Source organism: Stegodyphus dumicola, chromosome 1 (genome assembly GCF_044657685.1).
Source record: "Stegodyphus dumicola isolate Sdum_Otavi_A_Nest chromosome 1, ASM4465768v1".
In the NCBI taxonomy this organism is placed as follows: domain Eukaryota; kingdom Metazoa; phylum Arthropoda; class Arachnida; order Araneae; family Eresidae; genus Stegodyphus; species Stegodyphus dumicola.
In genome coordinates, this window is record NC_140768.1 from 199,400,127 (window position 1) to 199,420,284 (window position 20,158).

General features: G+C 34.1%; 1 protein-coding gene across 3 annotated transcripts in view; it reads left to right on the top strand.

The window, feature by feature from the left end:
* LOC118193024 (uncharacterized) overlaps positions 1-20,158 on the top strand; it is a 233,779-nt gene that overhangs the window by 190,663 nt on the left and 22,958 nt on the right. Inside the window, exon 15 of one of the 3 annotated variants that reach the window (XM_085824654.1) lies at positions 10,502-10,638. The exons of the other annotated variants lie outside the window; for them this stretch is intronic. Within the exon in view, the coding sequence (XP_085680780.1) occupies positions 10,502-10,591 (90 nt within the window). The 3' untranslated portion in view covers positions 10,592-10,638. Of the gene's footprint in view, positions 1-10,501; positions 10,639-20,158 lie in introns of those variants that run through there. 3 annotated transcript variants of the gene reach the window in all.

Below are 20,158 nucleotides of genomic sequence, written 5' to 3' on the forward strand. Positions count from 1 at the left end.
AAAAAAAAAAAAAAAGATAGGTTTAATAAGGAAAAGATGAGCATAAAAAAAATGATTTCTACATGTATCTAAATGCTGTTACTAGCAAATCTGGTGATTTTATAGGACCCAGTTGGCAAGACTTGCTTTTAGGATAGGCCATTTTATTACACCATATTATTTGAGTGGATGCTCAGTGTGGAGCTTTCACTAATATGAGACATCCTTGCTGCGCATGATTTCCATTTTTTTGTTCACAAAATGAATGGCTTTGCATTTGAAACCAGCACTATGTTAGTTTCGTTTGGCTGGAGCCATATTTACTACTAAAAGGAATATTAGATAGATTGCACTTCAGATAAAGCAAATGCGATTTACAAAAGCCGTCAATGTTCACTTCAAAATCACGGCTTCGAATTACTACTGGAAGATAAGACTATTCTGTGAATTCATTCCAGTCATATCCCAAATTATGTCGCCCTTTTCTTGAGAACTTAGAATACCAATCTTCTGCGCATCTGCATTAAATACCAGCCCTTTGTGCAGATTTCGTTTGTCAAGCACTTGTCCCCCATGTACATATTGTTCCCCTTATCGTTTGTCAATTCAGTATACCATTGTTTGAAAGACTGCGAAAAATCTTCTGTTGAATGACTTCAGAAGATAATAGCATCACACATACTGCATACATATGAATGCATCTTTAGGTAATAAAATTCATACATTATTTTTTAAGATTGAGTGGCTTAAAATATGCTTTAGCAAAATCATTATGTAGACAACAAGGAAAGATTTTCATACTATTGGCAGGTATGAGAAAGCATGTTACCTAAATAGTAGCAATGCTGGTTGAAACCTGCTAAATAATGTGCTTAAAATTTATGTTGAAACTTTTCATTATGTACGCTTTTCATTCACTTTAAGCATACAATGTCTAGTGTACAATGACTGATTGATTAACATAATTTTGAATATTTTGATATATGCATATATTATATATCTTTTTCCACATAAGATAACCAGCATAACACATGTATTTTTCAGGTTTCTTCATAAAGAAAAGGGTGTGTGTTATACAGTATGTATACCTAAAAATTAAAAAATGTATTTTGAAACTACAGGTGCACATTATACGCCTACGCCATAATATACGGTATATTATGGCGTATAATGTGCACCTGTAGTATAATGTGTACTGTATTTAATATACAGTAGTCGTCTTGTTTTATAACAGAGTTACCAACTCTCCTGATTTAGGCGGGAGACTCCCGATTTTCGACCGCTCTCCCGCCAACCCGATTTACAATATATTTCTCCCAACTTTTTCTTATTCTTAAAATTTCTCACGATTTTTATGCAACTTGGCTTAATACTTTGTTATATGAATAAAAAAAAGTGCTTTTGAACGTCTGAAAGCAATTGAATTTGCTCTACATTATATCTAAAACAAAACCTTGCGAATCAGATAGCTTCTGCTTTGTGAGTGAGAGCATTATACGTATCCAGAAACATCGTTCTCCAGTTCTCCAATGGCCTTCGAGCTCCACTGCGTGTCAGCTGGCATATATTAGCCAATGAGGATAAAGCAAGTTGTTATTTGGACGTTCTTTAGTTATTTCATTTATTTTGTTCTGAGTTGTGCGAGTACACGTGCCTTAGGGAAATAGTTTTAGAAATTATCATCTTTTGTTACGTCTGCGAGAAAGGTGAAATACTCGTGTACGTTTCAAAAATTGTACACAGTTGACATTCCTTCCATTATTTCCTGAAGGAAATGTAATACATTTGAGATGTGTATTGCCTGTCGTTGCGATTTTTCGATTCGCATGGTCGAAGGGCGGATATTCTCAAACATGTGCGTACACAAGAATAACATGAGTTGTTTTAAAAAAAAACGAAAAATTAAACTTTTCTTCAAACAAAGGACCAAAAAGTTATTAATGCAGAATGTCTGTTCTCTGCCTTTTTACTGGAGCACAACCTGCCACTGAATGCATCAGATCACCCTGCAGCTTTATTTAGAAAAATTTTTCCCGATAGTGAAATCGCTAAGAAAAACTCAAGGTGAAAGAATCAAAACAGGTGCAACTGTTAAAGAAATGAGTTTGAAAAATAAATCTTTAGTTATTGATTGCATTAAAACAGCTCTGTTCTGCCTCTCTATGGATGGAAGCAATAATACCGATTCAAAAGTGTATCCAATTGTTGTTTCTTTTTCTGATCCAGAGTCTTCAGAAATTGAGTGCAGTTTACTTTATGTTCCCACTTTAGAAGGACATTTGACTGGCTTTAATATCGCACAGCTAATTATTAGAACTTTAAAAGAAAATGCAGGCCCTCTGGATAATTGCTTAGCACTTGGTGCCGATAATGCACAGCACAGCTAATTATTAGAACTTTAAAAGAAAATGCAGGCCCTCTGGATAATTGCTTAGCACTTGGTGCCGATAATGCACCAGTATTGGTAGGCTTGGAAAACTGGTGTTGCAGGCATCTTAAGAAAGGAAAATTCAGATTTTCAGATTATGAGGTGTACCTCTCACCTCTTAAGCAGCTGAAAGAGGGGCAGCTTCTTTACCAATAAATGTGGATGAACACATTGTTGATATTTATTATTATCTTGAAAGGAGTTCTAAAAGGAAGGAAAAATTGAAACAGTTCCAATAGCTGCATAAAGGCAGATTACAATTAGAAAACTAGGATGAAGTTATAAAATCAGCTAGGATCGACACCCAGTGGAGTTTAATTTGAAAATTGAAAGGTGATGATGGAATTTTAAAATATAATGAACTGTCTAGAATTGTGTTGGCCATCTTGACAGTTCCCCATAGTAATGCAGAGTGTGAGAGGATTCATTCTCAGTGTTGTTGCAAAAAACGAGGACTAAATTTAGATCTAATATTAGTGATGACACATTAGAAAAACTTTTATTAGCGAAAGCAGGCCTACGTTGGAATTGCTGTAAACAAAATTATGAAGTTTCTTTCTTAAAAAGCCGTCAATGTTCACTACAAAATCACGGCTTCGAATTACTACTGGAAGATAAGACTTCTGATTCCTTATTCTGCGAATTCATTCCAGTCATATCCAAAATTATGTCGCCCTTTTCATGAGAACTTAAAATGACAATCTTGTGCGCATCTGCATTAAATACCAGCCCTTTATGCAGATTTCGTTTGTCAAGCACTTTCCCCCGTGTACATATTGTTCCCCTTATCGTTTGTCAATTCAGTATACCATTGTTTGAAAGACTGCGAAAAATCTTCTATTGAATAACTTCAGAAGATAATAGCATCACACATGCTGCATATATATGAATGCATGTTTAGGTAATAAACAAATTCATATATTATTTTTTAGGATTCAGGGCTTAAAATATGCTTTAGCAAAATCATTATGTAGACAACAAGGAAAGATTTTCATACTATTGGCAGGTATGAGAAAGCATGTTACCTAAATAGTAGCAATGCTGGTTGAAACCTGCTAAATAATGTGCTTAAAATTTATGTTGAAGCTTTTCATTATGTACGCTTTTCATTCACTTTAAGCATACAATGTCTAGTGTACAATGACTGATTGATTAACATAATTTTGAATATTTTGATATATGCATATATTATATATCTTTTTCCACATATAAGATAACCAGCATAACACATGTATTTTTCAGGTTTCTTCATAAAGAAAAGGGTGTGTGTTATACAGTATGTATACCTAAAAATTAAAAAAATGTATTTTGAAACTACAGGTGCACATTATACGCCATAATATACGGTAGTCGTCTTGTTTTATAACAGAGTTGCCAACTCTCCTGATTTAGGCGAGAGACTCCCTATTTTTGACCGCTCTCCCGCCAACCCGATTTACAATATATTTCTCCCGACTTTTTCTTATTCTTAAAATTTCTCACGATTTTTATGCAACTTGGCTTAATACTTTGTTATATGAATAAAAAAAGTGCTTTTGAACGTCTGAAAGCAATTGAATTTTCTCTACATTATATCTAAAACAAAACCTTGCAAATCAGATAGCTTCTGCTTTGTGAGTGAGAGCATTATACGTATCCAGAAAGATCGTTCTCCAATGGCCTTCGAGCTCCACTGCGTGTCAGCTGGCATATATTAGCCAATGAGGACAAAGCAAGTTGTTATTTGGACGTTCTTTAGTTATTAGAAAATGCATTATGTAGACAACAAGGAAAGATTTTCATACTATTGGTAGGTATGAGAAAGCATGTTTCCTAAATAGTAGCAATGCTGGTTGAAACCTGCTAAATAATGTGCTTAAAATGTATGTTGAAACTTTTCATTATGTACGCTTTCCGTTCACTTTAAGCATAGAATGTCTAATGTATGATAAATGATTGATTAACATACTTTTGAATATTTTAATATATGCATAAATTATATATTGTGTTCCACATATAAGATAGCATCGTCACACATGTATTTTTCAGGTTTCTTCATAAAGAAAAGAGTGTATGTTGTACAGAAAATATACCTAAAAATTAAAAAAGTATTTCGAAATTACAAGTGCACGTTATATGCTGGAATATACAATAGCCGTCTTGTTTTATTAAGATGAAATGAGGCCTTATCAAAAAACATAACTTGTCAGTTAAAATGCAAATGTTCTGCACTTGAAAGCATAATGCAGTTAAGACAGATGTAGTTGATAATTAAAAAATAATATTTTTTATTATTGTTCTGTTTAGTAAAAAATAATGAACAGGTTTGCTGCATATATATGAATGTAGATTTAGGTAATAAACAAATTCATATATTATTTTTTAGGATTAAGGGTTCTAAATATGCTTTAGCAAATGCATTATTTAGACAACAAGGAAAGATTTTCGTACTACGTAGCGTATTCGGAAACTAAGTACCGTTTCATTCTAGCGCCGTGGTAGGCGTCCCGCGCATGCGCACTAGTCTTTCTTGTTCACTGACTTTCAATTGTCGCCATTTTGGTTGCTCTATGTTGTGTTTTCAGTTTGCTGTGCACATTCAAAATGTTTAAGACAATTAGTTCTCCCGCTGACTGTGAGATTCGTGCCGTGATTAAATTTTTGAATGCGAGGAATGTTAAACCGGCCGAAATTTATCGTTGAGTGACAGAAGTTTATGGTGAATACGCGATAAGTGTCGGAATGGTGAGAAAGTGGGTAAGAATGTTTAATGCAGGTCGAACAAATGTCCACGCCGAGGCTTTGAGTGGTCGGCCTTCTGTTGTCACCGATAATTTGGTAAGGAAAGTTGATGAAGCAATTCATGAGAACAGACGCTTCACAACGACAACTCTTTCAGAGGCATTTCCACAAATTTCACGTACTGTTTTGTTCGAAATTGTGTCTGACCGCTTGAATTATCACAAACTGTGTTCCCTATGGGTTCCAAAAATGCTCACTGATGTTCACAAAACAAAGCGACTTGGTAGTGCCCTGACATTTCTCACGCGGTACAGTGAAGAGGGAGAAAACTTTTTAAACCAAATTGTGACAGGTGATGAAACTTGGGTGTGTCATTTCACACCAGAATCGACACAACAATTGATGGAGTGGAGACACACTCATTCTGCGAAAAAACAAAAAGTTCAAAGTGACAATGGCATCACAAAAAATCATGTGCATTGTCTTCTGGGATAGGAAAGGCGTTTTGCTTACTGAATTTCTTCCCAGAGGTGAAACTATTAATGTGGCACAATATTGTGAGACTTTAACAAAATTAAGGCGTGCCATTCAAAACAAACAAAGAGGAATGCTCAGTAAAGGAATTGTGTTGCTCCATGACAATGCTCGGCCCCATACTGCTGGTGTAACTCGATTGTTAATTCGACAGTTTCATTGGGAGCAGTTCGATCACCCGCTGTACAGCCCAGACTTGGTGCCGTCCGACTATCACTTGTTCCTGCACATGAAGCGCGAGCTTGGTGGTAAGCGCTTTGGATCTGACGATGACACGAAAAATGCTGTGGAGTCGTGGTTATATCGAAACTGGCGGGAAGTTTCTTTGACGATGGTATACAAAAACTGGTCACCCGCTATGACAAGTGTTTGATCATTGGCGGAAACTATGTTGAAAAATAGTATAAGACATGTATTTTCATGTAAAAATAAAATTGGATTCGAAAAAATTGTTTTACTTTTTTTTTTTCAAAACGGTACTTAGTTTCCGAATACGCCTCGTATTAGCAGGTATGAGAAAGCATGTTACCTAAATAGTAGCAATGCTGGTTGAAACCTGCTAAATAATGTGCTTAAAATTTATGTTGAAGCTTTTCATTATGTATGCTTTTAGTTCACTTTAAGCATACAGTGTCTAGTGTACAATGAACAGTTGATTAACATACTTTTGAATACAGTCAAAAGTCATTAATCCGGACTCGTCGGGACTTCGGCGATTCCGGATTATCGATTTTTCCGGATTATAGATCATCAGTTTAAATCTGGTAAGATGGCATGCAGAAATTACAAAATTAAAAATATGAAACTGTAATTTATGAAATAAAGAACAATTATGATCTAAAGGGTATCAAAATTTACAAAAAGAAAAAGCTTAATATTTATTTGTTTACTTTATTAAACATTTCTTTCAATGTAAGTTGCTTCGTTTCATGTGATAATACTTTCTCTTTAATTCTATTAAACAGACATAATTTCTTGTTTAGTTACAAAGTTCCGCTGTTCAAGTCCTATAATTGCTGTGTTGAGAATACCGACTAATTTGTCAATCGAAATGTTTTCGTTTTCAATAACCTCTGGGTCACTTTCTTCACTATCCGAAGCGAATTATAATGACGAGGAACTTGATTTAAATCATATCAAAGACAGAGTACATCGAAATGAAATACTACACTTAGTACGGAATTATAAACCAAATAAAATAAAAACATCTGCCCTGAAGATAAGGATAGTGCTGACAGATCAACTTCCAATCCACGGCGTGAAATTGATAAACAGATTTCGGATTTCAAAACATACTTTCGCTTTGTAGATACAAATTACATATTAGTAAATATATATCCGAAATTCTATTTGACATAATCTTTCTAATCTATCATAATCTAATAATGAGGTTTCTGCCCCCCCTTCTGCTGCAGAGCAGCGTGAAATTGATAAACAGATTTCGGAGTTCAAAACATACTTTCGCTTTGTAGTAAATATATATCAGAAATTCTATTTGACATAATCGAAAGTTCAAGCTTACTTTTATAAAATTGCTCTAACAGTCTGCAAAAAATAATAAGCCGGATCCATTTCGAAGATTAAGGAACAACGCAATCTGCAACATTAACTGAATTAGATAACTTTAGCTTAGCGTATAACTCCGTTAAACGCGCATGCGCACAAACATATTTGCAGCCGTAAGGGTCTTACGCGCTCTCGTAAACGCCTGTGCGCATGCGTGAACGCGACGCATGCGCAGAAAGTTTGTAGCTTTGAGGTCCGGATTATAGATCATTCCGGATTATGGGTGTCCGAATTAACGACTTTTGACTGTATTTTGATTTATGCATAAATTATGTATCATGTTCCATATATCAGCTTTTCTTATTGATTTAGATTAAGCACACTATTGAAGATTTTAGTCAGGTATATTATAAATCAAATTAAGTAACATATATGTTAGAAAGTATTATTGAAAAACAGTTGAAAGATATGAAGTCTTTACTATAAATTTTCCTTTGCGTATTCTTCACCAGAATGCAAATTAGCTGTACATTTATTTAAGCAGAGGGTTTTGAAACTTTAGTTGAGAGCTTCTGGCAGTCGCATCTTGCTGCCGGCTGTGTGTAAAAGTTCATTCTCACTAGTCGAAGCTGTAATGCATGCATTGGTAAAATATATAAGCCAACTTATTCTATTTAATATGTAGTCTTAGACTATGTTATGGATGCTTGAATATAATTGTCTGTGCTATTAATTTAAAATATACACAAGTTGTAGAAATTCCTTCTGTAGCACGTTGTGTCGTAATGCTGAAACTGAGGATAAAATAAAAGGCTTTAAACCTTCTTCTGTATTTTAGGAGTTGTTCCAAGATGTAGCAATGACTCACTATCTAAGACTGTCTAGAAGGGTCTGCAGGATTTTAACTGTAGTTTCCAGTTATAATAGCAACCCTACAGATTAAATTTACTATTGATTCGAAAATATTTAAAGTGTTATCATATCCTCAGATACAAACAACAGAGTTTTGTGAACACATTAGTTTTAAACTACAAAGCCATAGTGCAAATGAACATTCAGTGCTGTTCTTGGAAGCCAAAGCTGAGAGATAGACTGAAAGAAACTCTATAAATTCAATGGAATAAGCTGGCTCATATATTTTACTAGCATGTATTTAAAGCATCGGCTAGTAGGAATATAAATTTTAAACAGAGCTGGTTAAAAGTACTGACAGCCAAGACACAATTCTCAAAAACAGTCTCAACAAAAGATTCAGATGCGCAAAGCTAAGGATGTTGCAGAAAACAACCTGTTTTAAGGGCGAGTATGGTACATAGTAAATAAAAAAAGGGAGAATGACTGTGAATATATCTGCTGAATGCCTCAAGAAAATTATTAAGGCATTAAAGTTTTATTGAGGCAATAAGCCATTAAGAAAAAAAAGTTAAGGCATTAAAAAAATTATTTGCATAATTTTATTTATCTCACATTTATTGCTCTCTATTTATCCCTACTCGCATCTCTATTTATCTCATTTATATACCTTATCTAATATCTCACATTAATCTATTTATCTCACAATGCACTTTTAATTTTTTATCCATTTATTCAATTTCTAAGTAAACAGTGATAATTAAAGATACTGACCAAGTATAACAGATATCTTATAAAATTTGAGTGTCATTGAATTGTGCAAGCTAAATAGCTACTGATTTTTTTTTACAATGCATTTAAAATACTATTATTACATTCTTGATGATAATAAACAATTAAAACACACACCCTGAGAAAGCACAATCACAGTTAAACAAGGTAGATTTGCTTTTGTTACCAAATGGTTGACATTTTTGAAGACATACAGCTGATTTCTTCAGAAGCCTATACGCACCATAACTAGTCTATGATAACTACATTGTTCAGAAAGCTAGGAAAAATTAGATTTTTATGTTTTGGTTCAAAGGAGATTAGCTGAATTGTGTTTTAGAATACACTTTGCAAGTGATTTTGGAAATTTTTGTATTGTTGCATTTTCTTCTTCTGACAGCAGTTGTTGCATTTTTCTTCTCCCTTCACATTTGTATGGGTTTGAAGTGAATAATGACGACACTTGATGAAGTATCGAAACACACTTTATTGGCCAATATTGTCAGGACAGCTCCAAAACACTTTTTCAGTCATCGATAAACTACTATAAACACGCTGACACAATCAGCAACACAGCCTCCACGTTATCAGGCTATACCAGTGGAGACAGCTTCACTGCAAAGCACCAGAGTACAGCTTCCCGACTCAGTTCGGTCGTTCTCGGAACTTCACGTACTCTTGAGACTCTCCACGCTGCAACTTGCGATGCACTCGACGACACACAGAGCACAGCTCTCGACTGTTCGGTTCAGTTGTTCCCGGAGCTCAACACGCTCTCTCAACGATGCACAAACCGCGATACACTAACAGACTCCTTCGGTGCACTCGACGACCCACTTGGCACTCGATGCCCGGCTGTCAACTTGATCGACTCCGCAGGGATTAACTCGCTAGACGAGACACACTCTAACTCGAGAGACGCACACTAACTGACTGCGGACCAGCAGGGTTTATATAGCTTTCGGCTTGTGTTCGAGAACATTCTGGGCTAAACCGGTAAGAATTCGTTCCAGAAGGTTCTCCAACCGTCCATGGTATATTGCCAATTTTGTCGCCAAATGTGGCAACCCTGTCTTTCCTTGCCATTTTATGGCAACCCTAAAACTGCTTTGCGGGGAAGCCATCTTACGGCGCCTGTACATTTCGTAACAGTATTGTTCATTCACAAACAAGGAATTGCTTAATATTCGCTGTCTTTTAAAAATAAATTTTTAAATTGTTTTTGCATTTGTGCTCATATTACATTTGTTACATGAGGTTTTCATATATGTATTTGCCATATTTTAAATTAAAATATCCCTTGGAAGTCAGATCATTTGCAAAATACTTGAGGCTGTTTTACTAATAGCTCCTAAACTGACAGTGAAGATCATCTGAACTTGAACTCTGTTTTTCTCAAATGTCATTCATCATCTAGAAATACCTAATTGTTATTTTAAAAAAAAGTGCTTATATAGTATAGATAATCTGTGCCTCACTCTCACAGAAAATGCCTCCCCCCTTTTCTGTCACTACCCAATGGCAAACTTTGTGACTAAAATCTTGTAAAATCTCCAAAATAATGTTGCATTGTTGAATGCAGTTAGAATTGTATAATTTCAATTAACAATTTATGTTGATTTAGTGTTTAATGTTATTTATTTCTAAATGACCAAAAATAATTGCTGTTTCCTCTATATTAATTTACTTCCACTTATTTTAATATTTCAGAAAATACAATTCCTTGATTTTTCAAGAAAATTGCAATCTGCAAACTTACTTGAACTTCAAACTCATTCTAGAAGAAAAAATTACTGTTGATTCTATATCCTCAAAAAGAAAGCTATTAAGTTAAAGTAACTGCTCAATTCCTGTAAATGAAATAAAAATGAAGAAACCTAAAAGAAATAAACATTATAGTTAATAAAATAGACTTTTCCTCTTTTCGCTTTGACTCCTTTCGCAAAAAAATATCAGAGTAAATAATATGACATAATAGTTACTCCTTTGACAATTTTTTGTTTTATTTAAATCATCAGATGCTTTCTAATTAAAAATGAAATTTGTATACCTCTGATATTTTTTTCAATTTCTGTGGTGCCAAATTTATTCCTAAGATATAAAATTTTGGGAGATAATAGATTAGACTCTAAAATCTAGTGGTCTGGATGGTGTTTCTTCAAGGTTATATGGTCAGGTATTTGAAATTAATAGACTTTATAGAGATGATAATTAAAAAAAAAAATCTGGTTTCTAAGGTTTTAAAAGAATATGAAAAATCCAAGGGAAATTACAGCTGACGAAAAAATCGATATAGCCTCATCAATATATAATCTCTTATATTAATGAAAATGAAACTGAGAAGACATTTAAAAGTGAATTTCCAGGTGTATTGTCAAATAATAAATTTGAAAAAAGCTAAAGCCTACATGTATCACAGAAGCTTATAGTATGTTCAAAAGGAATTTAAGCAGATGAAAAATTTTTAACATTTTTATTAGTTTGAGAAGAGCTATAAAGGTCTGGTAATTGGGGTGTGCGAGATGAGGAAAGAAAGAAAAACAGAAACAGAGGAACTTAAGCCAAGGAAACTGGCACCTATTATCATTACACATAACAAAAGCCATGAAAACTATCATGGAGTCAGTCGTTTTACTGGATTTTAAGCTGATGAACTACATTAGTTTGGTAGATTTTATCAATGTAGGGCTTGCATTTTTTAAGCTTGTAAGTTTGTTAATTGCAGTTCTCATAAAAATGATTATTACTTTACTCACTTTTTACTGTTCTTCATCTGTGGCATTCATTTAATTCATAATAAGTGCATTTATTATCAAATACATTATATCTTATTTTTATTGCACTAAAATAACTGCAACAATAAGGTACACAACTTCCAAAATTTCTTGTATTCTGGTCTAATTTTCCAAAGATTAAATATCCATCAGTTTCTGTTATTTGTATATCAGCAGCCAAAATATTACCTCATTGTGTATAGTTTTATATTATCATTGTGTGAATTGATCAGCTTTGCAACTTATCAGCTTGCATTTTCAGCATCACATTTTGAAAGTTTGGAAAGTCGCCAGATAGTTAGTGCCTTTGTCAAATTTCATTACTTTCTACACATTTTTAGCTAGTGTCTAGAATATTACCAGATTAATTTTTCACTTTTATGCATTTCTATATGAGCAAATTATTATATACTAAAACCTCAGTTATGTTGTTCCTCTTCATGCTGATTTACTGGGTGTTGCGGTGAATCTACCTGAATATTATTTCATTCAGTCGTTCTCGCCTCTAAATTAAATTTGACTCCATTCTATAGCATTTGAAAAGAAATAATTTAAATAAACAATTGCTTTTTCTTGCTTAAGAAAGCCAAACTTTATTTGCTTAGACACTTAAGGAAATCAAAACATTATTCCTATCTTTCTTACTGTTGCCAAACTACAGAAACAAAACTTCTGTCTAAAAAGGAACACGGCTGTTGAATATCGTTAACAAATATAAATCATGGAGCTCATAACATATTCCCACCTTTTGATTTTCTTAAAATGGTCTATGAAAATCAAAACATTAAATAAAAATAACAATTTAAACTTTCTACTCAATACATTTGCATAGTACTCAATATACTCACAGTATAAGTTAAATAATAATACAGAACATATAATTAAAAAATCACTTGTAACAAGAAGGTTTGACAATTTTTCTGCCATATATTGTTTTTATTTCAAAATCAGTTCCTGTTAAAGTCACTGTTCCTTTGAACACTTTCAGATTTAAGAGGAATGTTACGTTTATGAGAGGCCCGGTGCCGCAGTGGCTAGCGCATCGCGCAGCAGCACCACAGGTCCGAGATTCGATCCCCGGGCGAGGCGAGGTCGACTCAGCCTTTTATCCCTTGACTTCCATCCTTTAGGTTGATAAAATGTGTACCAAGTTCACTTGGGGACTAAACCCTGGGGATTCTGCAACAAGCTGACCACTTGTTCAGGGCATATGCTTACGCACCCCAGGGCCCACAGTCAAGAAAGCAGATTTCAGGGCACTGCATGCATTGGCCTGTTAGGGCTGTTATGCCACTGAGTTTTTTTAGTTTTAGTTTTTTTCCATTTATGAGAAACAGTTGGCACAGAATTTCTTGTACAGACAACTTTCTCTTCATTATATTCTCAAAACTTTTGTAGTTATTGTAGAAATGCAATATCCAGGCTATTAATTGCAAAATCTGTGAATACTTGGAAAATGGTCGTAAGTACCATCGTTCGTCTGACACAGAAGTGTTAACTAAAGCAGTTTCTCCTTTCTTTTGCTCTTCGTAAACTTCTTCACTGTTGGCTTGAATCTGAGATTTGGGCCAGTTGCCTTCGGATTACCTCGGCCACTCTGGTCCCTCCCACCATTTTAATGTAAGGGGATAATGGGAGGTCTGCCGGATTATGACTGCCAGGAATATGTTTCCATGAATCCACTGAAGTGACACTTCGAATTTCCGTAATTCTGTTTTTAATGAAAGTACTCTATTTATCTTCATTCTTAATTCAAAACAAAGTGATTGAAGAATCTGTCCATCATGTGGTTGGGACTTCTGTCAAATTCATTTCTTTTCTAATATAAGATATAATGTGTGCTCCTACACAACAGGCTAATAATTTCAATCTGGGAATTGTTGCTTTCGCCAAGGGAGCAACTCTGCTCTTAGCTTGAATTAAATGAACTTTCACTTCATCACAATTTTCTTTACAAAGAAATACAACTGCGCTGTAAGCAGATTTACTAGCATCTACAAAAGTGTGTCTTAATCCATCTCAGGAACCATTACAATCAACATATCTTGGAATTTTAATTTCCGATAATAAATGGAGGTCTTCCTTCAACTGTGAAAAACTTTTACAAACACTTTCAGGTCATACCTCATCTTAGCCTAATATAAGAGTCCAGCTTTCTTATATTAACATCTTCATGCATACATTTACTGGGCACAACATTCCAGTGGGATCAAAAATAGTGTTGACAGCTGAAAGAATATTTCTTCTTGTTACATGTTCTTTCTTAAAGGAAACATTTTCTAAGTTACAAAAAAGGACATTTTTATTTCTGTTCCATAATAATCCAAGAACGGAAGATTCCTTTTTCCTTTTATCTCCTGTTAAAGAAGTATATTCCCGTCCGCATAAGTCAAAACATGCTGAAGCTAGAATTTGTTTAGCCTCACATACAAATTGCAGTAATTCCTTTTCATCAGACACAGTTATCCACATAAAAGGCATTTCTTAACTTCCGCACAGTTTCTGGAAAATCATCACGGCATTCCTCCAAATGAAAATTAATGACTGCAGCTAAGAGGAAAGTCTTGATCTTCTTCCGCAACAGAAATTTGTAAGGTTTTTCCTATGCCTGAAATGATACGAATCGATCTTTCCCGAATCCTCAGTAGCAGTGGAAGGATTTTCTCTAAGAGGTTCGGTCCTTTCTCTAGAACATCATTAAGTGATGGAGAATGACCGGATCTACATGAAGCATCGAAAGCAAGTCGAGCGCTTGTGGTGGAGTTGTTTTTTAAAACGTCTCAATGGGGTAAATAATGGCATGGGATTTTATTTTCTTCCTCAGATGGTACTTCTTTAATATTATTCTCCGCTAACCATTCCTGGAAAACAGCATCATAATCTGCATATCTGTGTTCCTTAATAAGTTTCCCCACAGTTGATGCACACCTGCTCTCTGCAACCAATTTATTTTCCTTCAAATTTCCTGTTTTTCTAACCAAGGCAGCTTCAAGATGTAACGACCTTCTTTATCCCTTCTCACTGTTCGCTGGAAACTTTGCATAACTAATTGATGCGTCTCTTCTTTAGATTTTATTTCAGTAGAATCTCTGTTGCCTAGAGTATCCAAGTTCCACAGATCAGTAATTGAGAGGTGATTAAGTTTGCAGAGGTGTTAGCAGGATTCTCATCAAACATTTTCCCCATAATCAGCCAGCCCAAAAACGTATCATATGCGACTAAGGCACACTTAAGATAATTAGTTTTCCCCGTAAACAAATGACCACAAAAATCAGTTCCAATCAATATCTCGATATCGGGAAAATTCTCTCCGTAATCATTAAGCCATATCTTCTTTTCCTTTGACTGCTTTTCCCATGATCCTCCTTTCTTTAGTCGCAGAATTTTTCCACAAATAATAAACTGATCTAGAGCTTCTATCTTACAGGAAAATGTATTGTTTAAGGATTCAATGTGAAGTTCATACTGACGATGCTCCTTCATCTCTTGTCATTAATCCTCCAAAAAGTGTGTGAATCAAAAACCTGTTACCATTTGGTTCCATACCCATCTCTTTTACAGTTGTCTTCAATTTGTATGAATGTTGGGAACCACTATCCATGAGTACCTGTACTTGTTTTTCTTTATTTCCTGATTTCAATCTAACCTGTAATGTCTGAAGTAGAACTTCACCAAAGTAACAATGATTTGACAGGCTGTTATCGCTTGGTTTTGATTCTTCAGATTTAAGAGAATTATTAATTAATTTGTTAGTTTTCAGCTCTGGACACATTAAAACCAAATGTCTTTTGCCACAAAGAATACATATAATATTTGTCTTGCAAAATTTTGATCGATGTCAGGCTCTTAAACATGTAAAGTATACTTTCTTATCCTTTAAAATATCTTGTTTCTGCTGGAAATTCAGAGTTTGAGCCTTAAAACAATCTCTGGTCTCGTGTGACTTTTCACAAAATACACAAGCCATGTTTTGTTTTCTCTTTTCGAAAACTCCTGAAAATAAATCTTCAGTTGTCAGTTGATAAAGAGCTTTATTCATCTTTTCTTTCTCCGCTTTATTTGAAAACCCAGATTTCGCTAAGAGAACTCGCTCCTCTACTTCTACTTCAGTTTTCAGAAACAATAACAAGCCTTTTAGCTTCTCAATGTATGGATTCTCTGCTGACTCATCCAGTGTACTAACTATCGGATTTCGCAATCACACCCTAAAAATGTCTTCCGATATGCAAGGTTCAACGAGAGGAACAAGCATGGCAGAATATTTATCAGAAGTCAAACCAATAGATTTCAAAGCTCTCAGATAGGATTCCAGTTTATCGTACAGTCTAATAGTATCTAATTTTCGGTTATTGCCTGTAGCATTTTTTACGACTAACTTTAACAGCTCTCGCACGTAGAACTCAATAAGTAATTCATCTCGACCAAAACGAGATTGTAGGCATTCTACCACTTTATTATAATTTTCACCTGTTGCCGGATAACTGTTAACAGTATCATGAGCTCCCGTGTCTTCCGACATACATTGTATTAAATACTGAATTTTATCTTCCTTTTCTATATTTTCATCTTCATGAATTCTTTGGAACTGACTCCAAAAGGCAAGCCAGTCCTTAATTTTACCGGTATATTTAATGAGTTCAATCTTTGGTAGTTTCCTTTTAACCTGAATGGGAAAAGAACAAACTGGTTACACTGATCCTTCAGAATTCTATTTATACAAATGTCTACTTTTACTGTAATACTATCCATCTTCTCATTGTATTCTTCAATAATCAAATACTCGCGCTCATATTTTTCTGCATTAGCATCTGCAACTAATAAATCACTTATTTCAGAATTGAAAGTAGAAAGCTGAGCATATATCCTTTTTAAACTAGCAAAATTTGATCAAATTTCTACCTCATTAGGTTTTTCCTGATTTAATAAATCACTCAAGGTATTTAGTAAAATTAGGCAAACATTTCTTTACTAATAATTCCATGCTTAAAGGTTTAACGGTATTTACCTTCAAAATCCAGCGAGATCACGTCCGGGTTGTCACCACTAATGTTGCAGTGAATCTACCTGAATATTATTTCATTCAGTCATTCTCGCCTTTAAATTAAATCTGACTCCATTCTATAACACTTGAAAAGAAATATTTTAAATAAACAAATGCATTTTCTTTCTTAAGAAAGCCAAACTTTATTTGCTTACACACTTAAGGAAATCAAAACATTATTCTAATCTTTCTTACTGTTGCCAAACTATGAAAACAAAACTCTTTCTAAAAAGGAAAACATCTGTTGAATATCGTTAACCCCTTGATCTACAATAACGGTCATAGCCCGCGTACGATGGTCGTGCCAAACCTAACTTTCACGGGCATAGCCCACGTATGGTGATCGGGCCAGAAGTGAATATTATGTGGAATATTTGATACGTAATTACAATCTGATGCAATAATTGTGGTAGACGCAAGTATTACAAAATGTTTATTTATACAAAACTCCAAAATACAAAATTAGTAATCTGTAACGGTATGATATATTTCAAAGCATTCTGGTACATGTAACAGAACTTTACACTTTTACACTCGTGTTCTATGTGGATTTTCTCATACTTGATCTGCATACTGATTCGTTTCGGTTACAATATTGTTCCAAAATATGTCATCAAATATTAGATGAAATATATCAAATTCTCCTCTACTTCCTCCTAATTGACATAAGGCTTCCTTCTCTTATGCCAGGAGTCATCGTATAGTCCCAGATTTTTGGACTATTTCTTATTTCTTTCCAAAGCTGGGACTCTGGTAATTGATCATCATCGGATGTATCATCAATAATTATTCGGCTATACTTTCTTCAAAAATTACATAATTCGTCATGTTTATGATTGCCCGGATTAGCATGTAACACTAAGTTGTGCAAATGTCCCGAATGCTGCGCGAGCTTGTACACAATTTCGACCTAACATCTTCGAATCTAAATCGTAGGTTAAGGGTTTAACAGATATAAATCATATAGCTCACAACACTGGGATGCTTTTTAAAAAACTACTTTTCTATAAAGTTCAAAATTTCATAATTTTTATATCAGAAAACAGTTGATTGTCACTTTTCAATGAGAATAATTAAAAAAATATCACTGTGGAAATTAATTGCATATTACTAGGTTGCAGGTACGGTTTGAGAGGGAGTGGCAGAACGGTGATTTTACATTGGCTGCAATACAGAAGAGCAGCATGGTCTTTCATTCTCTGCTCATCATATTACTTAAAGCTTGGCTTGCATTTTACTAACAGATGAGTTTTTAAGTTACTTTGGTGATTTGTGAATTATTTTCCATCTTCATAGTTTCACAAAAAATATTTTTTTTTTTATCCATTACCTTATTTAAGATGCATTTTTCTGAAAAGAGAAAAGTTATTTCATTGGACAGCAGCAAGTCAACATCGCAAGTTCCTTTATGATGGCACCATCAACTGTGAAAATTTTGCAGAATTCAGAGTGAATTAAATCTTTTGCTACATTATCAAGTATGTTAGCAAAAAAAGTGTTGAAATGTGGAAGCTCAGAGTTTTTGAAGAGATGGTAAGGCAGTTCAGCATTTAGATTGATCACTAAACACAACCCAAGAGTACCTTAAATCAAGACATAATTGTAGTAAAATCAAGAAGCATTTTTAATTTTATAAAAAAAGAGATGATATAATATAACTAAATCTTTTCTGGCTAGTTGAGGATTGTTTGATAGGTTCAAAAAATGTAATATTCATAGTTAAAGGATTACTAGCAAGACAGCTGGTGCTAATAATAAAGCCATGGAAAAATATTTCCATAATTTTAAAGAAAATTATTACTGATGGAAACTTTTTCACCACAAGTTGTGTTCAATATGAGTGAAACTGGTTTATTCTGATAAAAGATGCCATTCTGTATATACATTGCATGAGCCAAGAATGCTTCTGGATTTAGAACATCAAACATCAAAGGACAGACTCCCTTGCTTTTGAGTAATGCAAAAGGTGATTTTAAACTCAAGCCTTTGCTTGTACATTATTCTGAAACCGCATGGCTATAGAAGGAAATGGATAAATCAACACTTTTTGCGATTTGGTGATTGAACAAAAAAAAAAAAACTTTGATTATAGAAGTTTTTGAAGACTGATTTATAAATAAGTTTTCTTCATTGGTAAAGAATTATTGCAATGAAAACAACTTTAAATCGAAAACTTGTCTTTTGATAGACATTGCTCCTGGCCATCCTGAAATTTTGGAACCCCTCAATATTTGTATTCCAGTGAAAGTTGTCTCTCTGCCACAAAATGGAACCTTGCTTATACACCTATGGATCAGAGCATAGCATCCAACTCTAAGCATACTACAGTACAAAGTCTGTAATCCTGACATCCATTATCCGGAATGATCCATAATCCGTACCTCAAAGCCATAAACTTTTTGGGGGGGTATGCTTTATGCATGCGCATTGGGAGGATGTTTCTCCAGATACGTTAAAAAATGCTTGGCATAATTTATGGCCAGCTGCCATATTTCGTTGTGAGGACGATGAAGATGATAGCCTCGAATTTGAAGATTTTTGAACATCATAAACTAAAGGTGAAATTTTCCAGTTATTGGATTTTGTAAAAAAATGTGGAAGTGGTAATAAATGAAGATGATATAACAGAAGTTTTTCATTGCGATGACAATGCCTCAATCATCAATCAACGGACGGCGAAATCTGTAGTATGGTTCTAGATCCAGAAAGTACTGCTTCCGATAGGTGGAACTTTGTAACTGAACAAGAAATTATGTCTGTTTATAGAATTAAAGAGAAAGTATTAGCACAAAAAACGAAGCAACTTAAACAACTTACATTGAAAGAAATGTTGAATAAAGTAAACATATAAATATTAAGCTTTTTTTTGTAAAATCTGATACCCTTTATATTGTAAATTACGTTTCATCTTTTTAATTGTATAATTTCTGCATGCCATCCTTACAAGATTTAAATTGATGATCTATAATCCGGAATCGCCGAAGTCCCGACGAATCCAGATTACAGACTTTGTACTGTACTTAGGTAGTATATCACTGTTTAATTGAAACTGAATTCTAATGAAGTTAACAATTTTGGGAAAATTACATCACTGTTGAAGCTTTACAAAATTTAAAGCATGCTTGGTACGAAGTGACTTATTATTGTATAAATAAAGTTTGGGCAGACATTTAGCCTGAAGTTTGTGAAAATGTTGATGAAGCTATGGAGAGAAATGAAATATTACAATTAATGCTTTGTCGTATGAAGCAGTAATGAACAGAGTTGAAAAAGACTTAAGAATTTGTTGGAATCTCTTTGAGAAAATCTATCAAGTGAAAAACTGAAAAGTTTGACAGATAATATAAAAAGATCAGAAGGGAATTTATGTATTGAAAATGCTTTAGAAAATGTTGCTGAAAGAAAACTAAAAGATTTATCTGAAAGAAGAGCATGGTAACTGTTATAAAAATAATGGATAAGTTTTTGGAGCGTGATCTAAATTGAGAAGTATAGTTCAAAGACAGGAAGAGGAGTTATAGACTCCAGTAGTTATGAAGAAATGCTGACTCA